Raw genomic sequence first — 13,822 nt, 5'->3', positions numbered from 1 at the left:
ACACACGTACACGCTATCATCATCATTTTTTAAGTGTATCTATCATTAGTCTTTTGGCAGGATCTCATTCTGTATCCCAGGTTGGCCTAGAATTTATGATGAAGCATAGGCTGGCCTCAAAGTTGCGGTGCTGGGATTATAGGCACACCACCTTGCCGGGCTCAGAAGTAAACTATGTGTAAAAATGTAAGCAGTAGAAGTAAGAGCTGGGCGTGGTGGCGCTCGCCTTTGGTCCCAGTACTCAAGAGGCAGGGGCAGGCGGATCTCTGAATTTGAGGCCAGTCTGGTCTACAAAGTGAGTTCCAGGACAACTAGGGCTGTACACAGAAAAACCCTGTCTCAGCGGGGTGGTAAGAAAATTAAAATGAGCCCCTCCTCCAGCCCACCTCTTTCTCCTAGGGACATGGCCTTTTGTGCCAGCCTGGGTCCCCATAGTTCTTTCCTGCTGCCCCAGCAGCCTTTCCTTCACTCTAGCCCATCTCTGACGGAAGCCATGCTGGCACCCCGGGAATGGTGCATAAATGTTTTGCAATTTTTTTTGCAAAGGGCCTAGATCACAAGGCCCTTTGGAGAATTCCATCCATTTGGCAAGGACCTATGTAAACGATACTGCAGGCCCCTGTGCTGATCCTAGGGAGCTCACAGGCTTCAGCCCTCTCTAATTTCCACTGTGCTTCTTAGAGTGACTCAGTTTTGCTTCGTTAGTCGTGATTGTGCCTGAGTTTACTGGGAACAAAAACTCTGATCTGTTACAGAAACATAAAACCAATTTCTGCCCGCCAATCCAGATCTAAGACCAGAGCAGCTAAGGAGCAGCCACAGTCACTTCCTACTTCTAGGAAATCTCAGAGAGGTGGGCATCCTGCCCCTACCAATCCTCTGACTGAATCGGTGAGATCCTGTCTCCACCTCCCAAGTGCTGGGATCAAAGGTGTGAGCCACCACTGCTTGGCTCTGTTTCTTTTAGACTGGTTCAATCTCTTGTAGCCAGGGTGGCCTTGAACTCCTGATCTTCCTGCTTCCTCCTAAGTGCTGGGACTAAAGGTATGTGCCCACACTGCCTGGACTCTGCCCTCTGATCTCCAGGCAAGCTTTATTTGTCAGAACACAAAGTATCAAACAATACTTCATTAAGTTTTACTTTCATATCTTGAATTGTTTTTATTATTTTGTTCAATTATTTGTGTTTTATAATCTGCACTAAGGCATTTATTCATTCCCCTTTAAGGTCTTTGAACATATTCGTATTTGCTATTTTGGAGACCTTGTCTTGTGCTTCGGCTAAATTGCTTTTCAGTACCTATTTCAAAAGAGTTGTTGGCTTCTGGAGGGGGCATACTGTCTTGGTTGTTCATGCCTGTGTTTTCACACTGGGATCTACCCATTTGGAGTTATGGTACTTGAAGTATTTCTTGGTGGAAATATCTGGTCTTACCATTCTTTGGTAGCTGTTGTCCACTCTGGATCCTTGGCAAGTAAGGCAGCTGTGAGATCCCTAACATAGAGTGGTTCTGATGGCCAGTGGGGGTCACAAAGGAATGGAGACACGCCGGGGTCCAGCTCCAGTGGGGTTCTGTGCCGCAGGGAGGATGTGTGAAGTCGGTGAAGAACGAAGAATCTGACCGCTGGTTGCTGGTTGTCTTTCAAACTGACAGGCCATCTTTGTTTATACAAGTGCTAATGCATTCAAACATGAGCAGTTTCAAATCATTTCTCTTTAATCATCTTCCAAGAATCATTAACATCTGTTCACTTTAGTTTCTTTTGTTTCCACTTCTTTGATGTCTTTGACCTTTACCCCATATCATCATAATGCAAGTCAAATGTTTCTATCTAGCTATGTGCATCTTACTCATCCTGTGCCCTAGGAGACAGCAAACATGCAGTTACAAAGTAAGAGACTTAAGCCCTGTGTTTAGTTCTTAACATGAAATCAGTTGCATGTATTGTCATGCCTAGGATATCACTTTCAGGTGCAAATCAGTTTCTAAATAATCTGTCAAGTTTATTATGTGAATTGCAGTTATAATCCTATTCTTTAGAAAGAAAGAAAGAAAAAAGTGAGAGAAAGGAAGGAAGGAAGGAAGAAAGTCACGTTGATCTGGGGAAGGCCAGAGATGCCTCAGTGTTTAAGAGCACTCTTGCAGAGGACCTGAGTTCACTTCCCAGTGCCCACATTCTGTGGGTTACAGTCACCTGTAACTAGATCTTCAAGGGATCCAATAGCACACACACACAATTAAAGGTAACAAAAATAAAAAGATGGAGAAGCATATAAACTATCTGTGCTAATTAGGGTTTCTCTTGCTATAATAAAACTTCACAACCAAAAGCAACTTGGAGAAGAAAGGGTTTATTCATCTTAGCTTACAGTTCCACATCATAGTCCATCACTGAAGGTAGTCAGGACAGGAACTTGATTAGGACAGGAATCTGGAGGCAGGAGCTGACGCACAGGCTGTGGAGGGTGAGGCTTACTGGCTTCCTCTTCATTTCTTGCTCAGCCTGCTTTCTTATAGAATCCAGGACCACCAGCCCAGGGGTGGTCCCAACCATCATGAGCTGGGCTCACCCCCTTCAATCACAAATTAACAAAATGTACCACAGTCTTGTGTATAGGCCAATTTGGTGGGCACATTTTCTTAACTGGTTCCCTCTTCCAAAATGACTCTAGCTTGTCTCAAGTTGACATGAAGCCTCGCCACTAATAATAATCTAGCTTTGGCTGTTAAGCATCGTGTGACTAATATCAGCCAAGCACATTCAGAAGAAGGCATTATTGCCCAATTATGATAACAGTCCTTTCACGGTGATAGCAGGGCAATTAATCAAGGATCTGTGGCAGACTTAAGCATTTATGCTTCCAATAACAAATCTTCAGAACATACAAAGAAAAATGTGGTAAGACATCAGTAAGAAATAGGCTGACCCACAATTACAGTCAGAGACGACGGTGTTCCCTCTCAGCAGAGAAGTCAAACAGGGAAAAAATCAGCAAGCATAGTATAGACTTAAACAATACCATCAACCACCCTGACTTTAATCAATACCTACACCCAGGAACAATGGAATATACATTCTTTACAAACACACATTTGCCAATATTGTCCATATGGTGAGCTGTAAAACTAATCAAAAAATTCAAACACTCCAGAGCCACAATGCATTCTCAGACAATAGTGAAATTAAATTGAAAACCATAGGACCAGCGAGATGGCTCAGTGGGTAAAGGCTCTCGCTGTGCAAGCCTGGTAATCTGAGTTCAATTCCTGGAGCCCATATAGATAAGGAAGGAGAAAACTAAGTCTGTATAGTTATCTCTCGACCCCCCCCATGTGTGCCTTGGAACGTGTACTCCCCCAGCCCTACACACCACACTAATAATGATCAATGTTTTCAGTTAGTAACCTGAAATCCTGCACACTACTGGCAGGATTGTGAAATTATGTACAGACCTTAAAAATCAGTGTGACACCATCTCAGAGTGTTAGAGACACCGACCGTGTGACCTGGCCATTCTACTCTAGATGGTTGGGATATGAGCAGTAGCCCCTAAAGACTGATGTACTGATGGTTCAATTCATAGGGGTGCTCTACAGAGCTGGCTGGATTATTAGTGGACTTGTTCATCAATGGCTTTAGAATTGGATGAGTTGTTGGAGGAAGAAGGTTACCCAACGTCTATCTTTGTCTCCTGCCCGCCCTTATCTTTTTTCTAGCAGCCACAAAGTGAGTGGCTTTGCTTGAACATGTTTAGCCTTCTCTCAGGCCCAAGTATATGGGGCCAAGGGGCCAAGTAAACATGGACAGACACCCCTGAAATAACAAGCCAAAATAAACCCTTCCTCTGTGTTGTTTTCTTAGGTATTTTCTCATAGCAATGAAAGGCTAATTAATATACATACCTGGGTGCTTACTTGAGAAATTACAAGAGAAAGGTAAGGCTCATGCCACAACTAGTAATGAATTTTCATAGCAGCCTTGTCTGTCATAGCCAGAACCTAGAAACAACCGAACATCCATCAGCAGGTTCATGGATAAACTGTGTTACACCCATGAAATACTATTCAGAAGGCCATTCTTGATGCACGCAATACTATAGGTGAGTGTCAAAATAATTATGCTGTTTTAAATATGTATATAGAGTATATATGTCTATATAGTATGTGTATATATGGTACATTTGTATGATCCCATGAACTGGTCTAAATCTGGAAACTGGAAACTAATTGATGGGGCAGACAGACCAATGGTTTTTGAGAGGTAGGGGTGGAAGGAAGTGAGTCAGCGGGGAACACAGCAAGCGTGGGGTGACAGACACATTTACTGCCATGGTTTTCATGAATGTGTAAATACGATAAAACTGGGCTGCACGCTTTAAACTTGTCCCAGTGTGTTTGCTTTATCATGTTGCAATTACGAATGCTTACGATACAGCCGAGGGTGGCCTACAGGCATGTGCCGCCCCACCCCACTCATAACAGCTTGCTTTTTAAATACCATTTTCAAAAAACAAAAAGTATGCATCTGGGAAGAAAACACTGGAGGCTTCTGTTGGTGGAGAGGGCAGTAGTGGCGGTGGTGACTGGCAGCAATCTCCCAGGCCAAGTGTGCTTCCCTTTTCCACCCAGAGAAAACCTGGGTGCAACAGGGACCTGCTGCCTGTGATTCTGGGTTCCCAGAAAGACCCTGCTAGACACAGTGGCACAAGCTTGCGATTCCAGCACTCAGAAGGTGGAAGCAGGATGATTGACAGTTCAATCCCAGCGTAGGCCACAGCTCAAGACTATGGCTAAGTAAGTAAGTAAATAAATGGAGAACTGGGATTCAGTGCAGTGAAAAAGTGTGCTCTAGGGCCAGAGGCCAATTCTCAGGGCTGAGATAGATAGATAGATAGATAGATAGATAGATAGATAGATAGATAGATAGATACATACATACATACATACATACATACATACATACACACACACACCCAGGTAATAGATATATAGATGTAGATAATAGATTAGATAGATACATACATAGGTGATAGTAGACAGATGATAGATGATAGCAGATAGACAGACAGATGATTGATGTGTTTTCAGCCTATTTCTTGCCAAACCTCACCACACAAAGCGCCTGAGTGAACTTATTGATACCACAGCATGCTGACCCATTCCTCTCACGTGGCACGCTCTTTTCAAACCTCATTTCTTCCTCACTTCAGCAGGACAAGGAGGAGTTTGTACTTAGTTCCCAAATGGACCACCCTGATAGAAGTGATGGGTCTGGACCATGGGTGGATTTGTATGTCTCCCAAGTGGGCACCAGAGCAAGGCCCCACCCGCTTCCTTCTCTCCTGGCCGATGCTCTCCTCACCACCACGCCACAGAGGGAAGCATACTACAGGCTTGAACACCTCCCTCAGAGCGCATGCATTGAAGCCCACAGGTAGGAGATGAGATTTAAAGAGTGGTTAGGTCAGCAGGACTCTGCCCTCATTCACGGAAGTCCTTATTGTCACACTGGGGCTCCTTTCACACTCTCTTGGCCTGTGATCCATATAATGACACAGCAAGAAAGCCCTCACCAGATGTAGCCCTTCCGTCTGACTCCTCAGCCTTTGGAACCATGAGCTAAATAAACTCCTGTTGTTTATAAGTTACCAGGATGTGGTGTTCTGTTACAGTCGCACAAAGACAAGACACAGCCCTCCCTCACTTCTGGAAATCTCTGTCCCTGCCCATGGAATCTCCCTGCTGGTAGTCATGAGAACTCCGTGACGAGCCAGGACCACTTGCGTCGCAGCAAGGCCAACTTCACCCACAGCTCCTAAGCTCTCTCAGGATCTGGTTCGGCTATTGCATCACATGCCTCCAAAAGGTGGAGACATTGAGACCATCTGCTGCCACCTGGACTTGCCTCAAGCTGCCGGGACACCTGGCTCCGACCCTCACACATCATCCTAGGAGGAACCTCGCCTAAAGGTTTGTGGGCTGGCTTCAGACCAGCTGTGGGCAGAGAGTAGGAAGGCCAGGGGAGCCCCTGAGCACCGATTTCGTGCAGCAAGGAATTACAGGGAGAACTCAGCTGCCTGAGCATGTGACGGGGTTATCAGTCTGCTAGGCCTAAAGATGGCCCTCCCTTCCTTCTTCCACTGGTTTCCCCACCCAGGGCTTCTCTGAGTCCCTTCCCCACATGCTCTGCCTCTCTACTGCTTGAGCTAAAACCTCTAGTCTCTTAAACAGGGCAGTGAGAGCAGTCAGACATCATGTTTCTAGTTGAGAATCCCCCTTGAGGGATTTGAGAAAGGAATATAGCAACTCTCTATAGAGAGACCCTTAGGTCTGTTCTGCCCCTGAGAACTCCTTATGCTAGCTGGACCCACCTCCACCCCTTACATGCTGTGTGACCCCAGAACTAGAGGAACCACTACAGCTCATCTCCCGTCAGCCAGATCTCCTCACCCTGTACAGGAAGCCTAGAGACTAGAGCTGGGGAGGGTGGGCAGTGCTGTGCCCTGTGGGAGACAAACCCAGAGTCACCCCCTCAGAACCCCTGTGGCCTTGCCTTTGCTGTGTGAAGCCTTGTCCGTAGCCCAGCGCACACTGAGGGATCCTGATTGTACTTGCTGTGGGGCTCCGTGCAGAGCTCTGCCTGTCTGTGACTCCCAGCCTGCTCTCCTGAAGCCCCCAAACGTAGAGAGCTCAAATGCTGCGCAGACATCATGCCTCCTCGCACTCCTGAGTCCACACCATTGAATCCATGACCGCTACACCTTGGTTTCCATGGCGCCCTGCCAGTGAGCGCTAAGGGGACATCAGCACGGCTGTGATCCACCCACTCCTGGCGGGTGGGGTTTTCCTACCTCTGCAGTAAGCCTGGAGCTCAGCAGTCTGAAGTCTGCAGCGGAAGAAGCCTGAGGTAAGGGATCGATAGCATCCTTTCTTGGAAGGTCTGGGCTGTGGGTGCTGGGTCCCCTCTTTGCTGGGTGCGGTGGAGCCCTAGCCTGGGCTGGCTGGTTTGTCTCCCATGAAACCCTTCTTCCACCCACTTCCCCCCAAGTTGAGTATTTGCACTGTCTCTCTGTGGGACGTCGTGAGCCCCCAGGACCTCATTCTTAAAAGACCTCAGTCAGTACCAATGAAGCAGACCAGTTAGTCACCTAGCACAACAACCCTGCGGCTCTAGTCCTGGCTCATTCGCTGCAGAGCCCCAGGTGGAGACAGCCGCCGCGGTCCCAGCCGTGCTGCCCCCAGGCTCGAAGTCCAGACCCTCATAGATGGTAGGGAGTGAGGTGTGCTGACTGAGTCGCCGCCGCAGGCCAACCAGCAGGGGCTGGGGAAGTGAAGACACATCCACATTGTTACCCAGATCGACCCAGGCCAACACGGGGAACTTGGCGGTGTCCTTGATAGCCTCGGTGAGTTCACGCGCAGCAGCCCGAGTCAGTCGGTTGCCATTGAGCAGAAGCTGGGTGAGGCGGGGCAGAGCCCAGAGGCTGGGCAGCAACAGGTGCAGCAGCTCATCGCTCAGCTCCGTGAAGCTCAGGTCTAAGACCACCAGCTCAACACCGTGGCTGCTCAGGTAGCGGGTTATGTGCTGTACATCCCGGGCGGACAGCGGGATACCAGAAAGGTCCACTGTCTCCCCTGCCAGCAGAGTCTTCTGGAGGCCGCTCTTGAGGCTATGAGAGGATGCAGGTGGGTGCACTGAGCCAGAGCCCAGGCCCAGGCAGAATCCCAACCGCAACATACTACTGCCCACCAAGGGCAACCTAGGTCCTCCAACCTGGCAAAGCCTGGCTTAAAATGCCACTTCTGGGACTGGAGAGATGGCTCAGCCGTCAAGAGTACTTGCTGCTCCTTCAGAAGGCCCAGTTCAGTTCCTAGCACCCACGGCATGGCTTAACAACTGTCTGTGACTGTGATTCCAAGCTATATCCTCTGGCCCTTTCAGGCACCAAGTACATGCACAGTGCCCAAACGTGCATGCAGGGAAAGTCCTCATACACTTAAAGAATAAACATAAGGAATCCATTTTTAAGATATTAAGTTGGTGGCTAAAGGCAATGCCGGGAATCTTCCTGAGCTCAGCTTGGGTTGTGATGAGGATTGCATGCATGATCAAGGGTCTATATGCAAACTGTTATTATTGTGCTTCTTGTATCTGTTAATATTATTTATTTTCAAGACAGCTCAAGGGTGTATAAGTGATGGCCCATTCTACAGGGGAACTAAGAAGTGAAAAAAGACCCCTTGGGGGCTGGAGAGATGGCTCAGAGGTTAAGAGCATTGTCTGCTCTTCCAAAGGTCCTGAGTTCAACTCCCAGCAACCACATGGTGGCTCACAACCATCTGTAATGGGGTCTGGTGCCCTCTTCTGGCCTACAGGCATACATACAGACAGAATATTGTATACATAATAAATAAATATTTTAAAAAACTAAAAAAAAAAAAAAAACCTTAGCTGTGCATCACTAAACGGAGATCAGGGCTCTAAATCATGGTGCTCTGATCCCTGAGACTATACTTTTGTAACTTTTATTTTAAGATTTATTTTACTTTACATTGGTGTATTGCCTGCATGTATGTCTGTGTGAGGGTGTCGGGTCCTCTAGAACTGAAGTTACAGACACTTGTGAACTGTCCTGTGGGTGCTGGAAATTGAACCAGGTCACTCGGGAGAGCAGTTGGTGCTTTTAACCGCAGAGCCATCCATCTCTCCAGCTCCCCAAACCTACACCCTCTTTCCTGTGCTGCTCTAGAAGCAGCATCCTTTAGGATAAGGAAAACCTTCGCCGTGAGTGGATATGGGATCATTCTGGTCCTCTCAGTGTTTGGGGCCCAGGATAGTGAAGGGGGAGGAAGGAGATGATGTGGGCTAAGGGATTGTAGGAGAGGCCTCCCTGCGGTAAGCTGAAAGAGGAACTTAGAGACTGGGGGAGGGCACATTTTCGCTTTCTCTCCTACTCTTTATCGACAGCTCTATAGGAAGACAGGACTGCTTTGGGTGGCAGGTTACTAAGGTCAGTGAGAGAATCACTAGGGCCCCATCTGCTAGAGCAGGAAGCGGTCTCGTGGGTTCCGGGTTCACCTTGGGTCACAGGCATAAGAACAGAACAGGGTAGGGGATAGAGGTCGGGTCAACTCCCAGCTGTGGTTCTAGACCTTTGGTTCTGGGCTGTGACTGTGTCATGAGGTCCCTAAAAGGGGACCACACACAGAGTACGCTATCAAGAGGCTGTGGAGGTCTCTGCATCAGGAAGCCTGGAGCGGATGAGCTCCCAAAGGACTGCAGGGTAATCAGGGAGGAAACGGCCTTGGGCACGCTCCTTTCCCTCTCCTAACTCCGTGTGAAATGGGAGGCTCAGACTCTGTCCTTACGAAGATTTTATCTGAGCACCTGGGACCCAGGGAAGCACAGGTCCTGAAAAGGGACAGGGGATAAAGGGGCCAGGCAATGGCAGGAAGTGTCACTGTCCTGGAAAAAATGGAAAGCAACTCATGAGGAGCGTGCAGCTTGGCTTAGGGGCATCTGGGGCTGTGGACCACGGTGGTTGTCAGGGCTGGAACCTTAATGTAGATGAAGGCAAGGGAGCCACAGAATGAGATTTCAGAGAAGGGGCCCTGAAAGACTGCCAGGGCTGTGTGGCTGGGCTCTCCTTACCTGTTTTGGGTTTTCCGGTGGGGCTTTCGCTTGGAGTGAGGAGTGAGGTGGTAGATGAGCTGCCGACAGATCTTATCGGAGGATTTCCAGGGCTCATGGTCCTACAGGGATGGGGGCGAGGACACACACATGCACACACACCGTCATAATGAAGATGAGCCTGAACCCCCTCCATTCAGCCCCAGCTGTAAACCTGGCACCCAGCCAAGAAAGGCTGCCTGCTGGGAATTGGACAGGCTAGTCTGAGGCCCGCAGTGCCCAGAGGGAGGGAGGAAGCCCAGACAATGGGCCCTTGTTCCCTGTCCTCAGGCCTAAGGCCAGTAGCTCAAGCTATCAACCAGCAGCTTGCCACCCTCAACACCCACAGGGGACTTGCCACAAGGAAGAGGCCAGACCAAGCCCCTTGAGGGAGCCCTATTCCAGAGACGCCAGTCCCAGAGAATAGGAACGAGCCAGGTCAGCACGTTCTCCCCCTCATTCTCCAAGCTGCGCTGTGCCCGTGGGGCCTGGGTCTGGGCTGACAGGGCCGGGGCTTGGTGTTTTAGTGGACCATACGGTTCTCTTGGCCCTAATTGTATCCCCAAAGAGGCCCGGCTTGGGGCACACAAGGTGTGCTTTCCACACAGCTGGCACTGAGCATGCGCCATTACCTATAACAGTCTTTTATACTATAAGCAGCCCACAGAGCTTGCAACATACACACACACACACACACACACACACACACACACACACAGTCAGTTAGGTGGCTATTGGGATGGCTGTGGGCTAGCCAGCTGAGCACCGATGTGGGTCTCAGAGCTGACAGAACCTACAGTGGACCCCTTATTTCATGTTGGGGGTGGTTCACTGTGTTTAAGATTCTTGGGGACTCATGGCTCACCACAGACAGACCTACAGGCCAGTGCTGTGCCCATGCTCACGGTGGGACATCTGCAGGTGTTGTCAGAACAGGGACCAAGGAGGTAGAGGCTGCAGGTGGCTTGTTTGTGACCCAAGTAGCAGTGGAAGAAATCGAGTGAACACCCAGCCCCCAAAGGTGTCCAAGTAGGATAGAGACCAGGGGCCTCAGCGGACGGCATCTCTCTTCTGACCCGGGAACATGGATATATGGTTCTGATAGTGGACAGGCTGTGTTCTGTGTTCCTATGGGTCTTCTGCTCAGGTGGGGCACGCAGCACTGCCAGTGGGAAACAGGTCTACCTAAGAGCCCGGCTTTAGGACTCAACAAAACAGCTCAGACCTGCTCCTGAAGCTGCTCTTGAAGACTAGCCTCAGGTCTAAGCAAGCATGAGAACCCAAGTTCTCCCAGGCCTATGCCTGCTGACCTCACCTTCTTGGGGCACTGCAGGTCCCGGGCCAGGTTCACCAGCAAGTCATGGGAGATGGGGTCCACCAGGTTAAGCAAAGCCACGTTCCTGTAGAGGATGTCAGTGAGGAGGTTCCCTTCAAGGCCCAGGTCCTAGGGGTGGTGAAGTGATGGTTGAGTAAGCCGGGAGTTAGGGCTTTCCTTCTCTCAGCCAGCCAGAAGACACAGCCCTCGCTGGTTCCCAAGCTTCTAACCATCCCCTCTCCTCCAGTTTCCTGGAATTTCTCAACATATGGTGGCAGTCAAGTGTCTAGAGAAAGAGGGGGCATAGTAAGGCCTTGAGGGGTGTATATGTGTGTATGGGTGCATGTATGTGTATGTTTATATATGTATGTATGTGTATATATGCATATGTGTGTATGTGTGTGTATGTATATGTATTTGTGTGTATGTTTGTGTGTGTGTGATAATGGGGTTATTTAGGCTAGTTGTTGGGTGTGTAATGTCTTGTGATATCTTACTCCTCTAATAGCCTTGAATGCCAATGTTTTTAGCATTCCCTTTGGGTCCCTTGTTTTCCTCCTATCCCCAAGGTCTCTTGAAATCTTTTTCCTCTGAGAGTCAGCCTCTTCCCTAGATCACATTCCCCAAAGCAGCTCAAACTCAGCTTGCTCATTTGCTGGCCTTATGTCCCTGTCCATCCCTGTAGGACTCACCTAGTGTCCTTTCCCTCTATCCCAGTTCTTCAAGGGGATCTCTGTGCTCCCTTTGCTGCTGCCAAGCTTCAGACCTCATACCTAGTCACCTTTGCTCAGGGCTCCCAGCCTTCCACGTGCATCCCTGGCCTAGCCGGGTCACTCTGTGAAACACACGTGATCTTTACCCTTCGTTCTGTTGGTGAGGGCTAAACACTAGGAGCCGTGCCACCAGAAACTACAGAATCTGCAGAGTCATGGCTCTCTGGACTTGGCCACCACACCCTCCCCAACTTCCCGGGCTTCTTCTCTCCAACCAGACCTTGGGGTCAGGGCCCTGGCCCTTCATCCCTCAGCCTTCTCCACTCTACACCTACGGGTCTGATGGAAGGCTGAGCATCTTGATTTGCTTTTATTTTTCAAGACAGGGCCTTACTGTACAGGCCCGACTGGCTGGGAACTTGCTATACATTCCAGGTTGGTTTGGGACTCAGAGACCTCCCTGTCTCAGCCTCCTGTATACTGAGATTAAAGGCATGCACACAAAGGGTGTTTTAGAGGACATGCAGGTGGCCTACAAGCACCCGACCTCCATGTGCCATCCTCTAACCCCTAAGCCAGAGAAGGATACGCCCAGTGCTGTCCTGAGCACACGGGAAGTCAGACAGGAACGCAGTGGGCTGCAATTACAGAGTTCCTGCAGGTAATGGGACAGGATAGGGTCCTGGATACGCCTCAGATCTCAACTTCTAGGATACAAGGAGGGGACTAGGTTGCTCTCTGAGGTTGGTTCACTCCCAGATGCTTCCAGGGAAACCGCAAGCTGGTGCCTTGGGCTCCACCATCCCAGATAGTGATCTGTATTTCTAGGCAATATGCCTGGCTAGCTGCTGCTTGGCAGTTGCTCTCCTGTTTGTATTTTCAATATGGTTCAAGCCACAGATGCCAGCTAGTGGGAGGATCCAGAAGGAAGGAGGCTTGGAATCTGGACAGACCCAGACAGAGCCCCAGGCAGCAGCCTACCTTCCACTGGCCTGGTCAGTGTCTCTTAAAGTGACAGCCCCACTTTACCAGACTGCTGAGTCTACAGAGAGGACACTCAGAGGTGGCAGAAGAGTGGGGTTGGAAGTGTCCCTGGATTATCTCTGAGATTCTCTCTCTCTCTTCTCTCCTCTCTCCCTCTCTCCCCTCCTCTCTCTCCCTCTCTCTTTCCTCATCCTCTCCTCTCCTCTCATTATAGGTTGGTTCTGAACTTGCTACGTAGCTGAGGTTGACCTTGAACTCCTGATCTCCTGCCTCCATCTCCCAAGTGCTGGGAATACAGTCCTGGACCACCATTAGTAGTTTATTCCTTCCTTCCTTCCTTCCTTCCTTCCTTCCTTCCTTCCTTCCTTCCTCCTTCCTCCCTTTCTTGTGATAAGATCGATAGAGCTCAGTCCTCTCTAAGCGACGTCCCTAGACACCGTCTCTCAGTTTTCCATCTGGGTCCTGGCTCATCGCTTCTCTCAGTTTCTCCAGCTCTAAGCATCTACTTTCATGGTGGGGGCAGCAGCTACTTCAGGGGGTGAGGAGGCTGAATGGAAAGTGATGTGCCCAGGGGAAGTGCTGGAATAGGCATCCCTGTCACCTAGGGCAACTCCAGACTCAGGATCTCTGGCTAGGGTACCAAATGTGTCTCCCAGGGGCCCAGATGTGGTATTGTCATGTACAAATGTGGTTGTGTATTCTCAGGGGTTCATGCTGCCTGTTAGAATGGGTGGTGCGTGCGCCGTGGCTTTGTCTGGGCTGTCATGATGTCTGTGCCTCCCAGGACCCTTTCTCTCTGATTAGGTGCTTCCTTTCTTCCTGCAGGATGGGGAGCTGCGCTCTTCCCATTGTCCTTCCGCATAAGATGCCCCTACCCTCACCCACTCCAACTCTTGAGGAGGTCCAAATGCGGACTCTTAGCTCCAGGCTGGTGGTCCCTCAACACACACAACACACCAGACTTCAAATCCCAGTGCCCCAACGTGCCAGCCCATCTTTGGCAAGCAATCCCCCAGCCCCACCTGGCCCTCCCTTTCATCCGCGCCCACCCTCCATGCAAGAACCTAAACATCTGCAAAACCCACTATGCACGCTAGGAACCCACCCGCCCCCGAAGCTCGTAGCCCCGGCTCCGCCC

At 49.7% G+C, this 13,822-nt stretch overlaps 1 protein-coding gene across 1 annotated transcript in view; it reads right to left on the bottom strand.

Annotated features, from left to right (window-relative positions):
* Positions 1-6,138: 6,138 nt before the first annotated feature.
* Lrrc75b (leucine rich repeat containing 75B) overlaps positions 6,139-13,822 on the bottom strand; it is an 8,072-nt gene continuing 388 nt past the window's right edge. The window contains exons 2-4 of the mRNA XM_050142328.1: positions 10,988-11,116; positions 9,655-9,755; positions 6,139-7,672 (exon numbers count right to left, since the gene is read on the bottom strand). Of these exons, the coding sequence (XP_049998285.1) occupies positions 7,147-7,672; positions 9,655-9,755; positions 10,988-11,116 (756 nt within the window). The 3' untranslated portion in view covers positions 6,139-7,146. The remainder of the gene's footprint in view (positions 7,673-9,654; positions 9,756-10,987; positions 11,117-13,822) is intronic.

The sequence above is a fragment of the Alexandromys fortis genome, unplaced genomic scaffold (genome assembly GCF_014885135.2).
Source record: "Alexandromys fortis isolate MF-2015 unplaced genomic scaffold, M_Fortis_MF-2015_v1.1 scaffold_9, whole genome shotgun sequence".
NCBI classification, from domain to species: Eukaryota; Metazoa; Chordata; class Mammalia; order Rodentia; family Cricetidae; genus Alexandromys; species Alexandromys fortis.
Note: the sequence above shows the minus strand (reverse complement) of the source record. Positions and strands in the feature narration are given on the sequence as shown.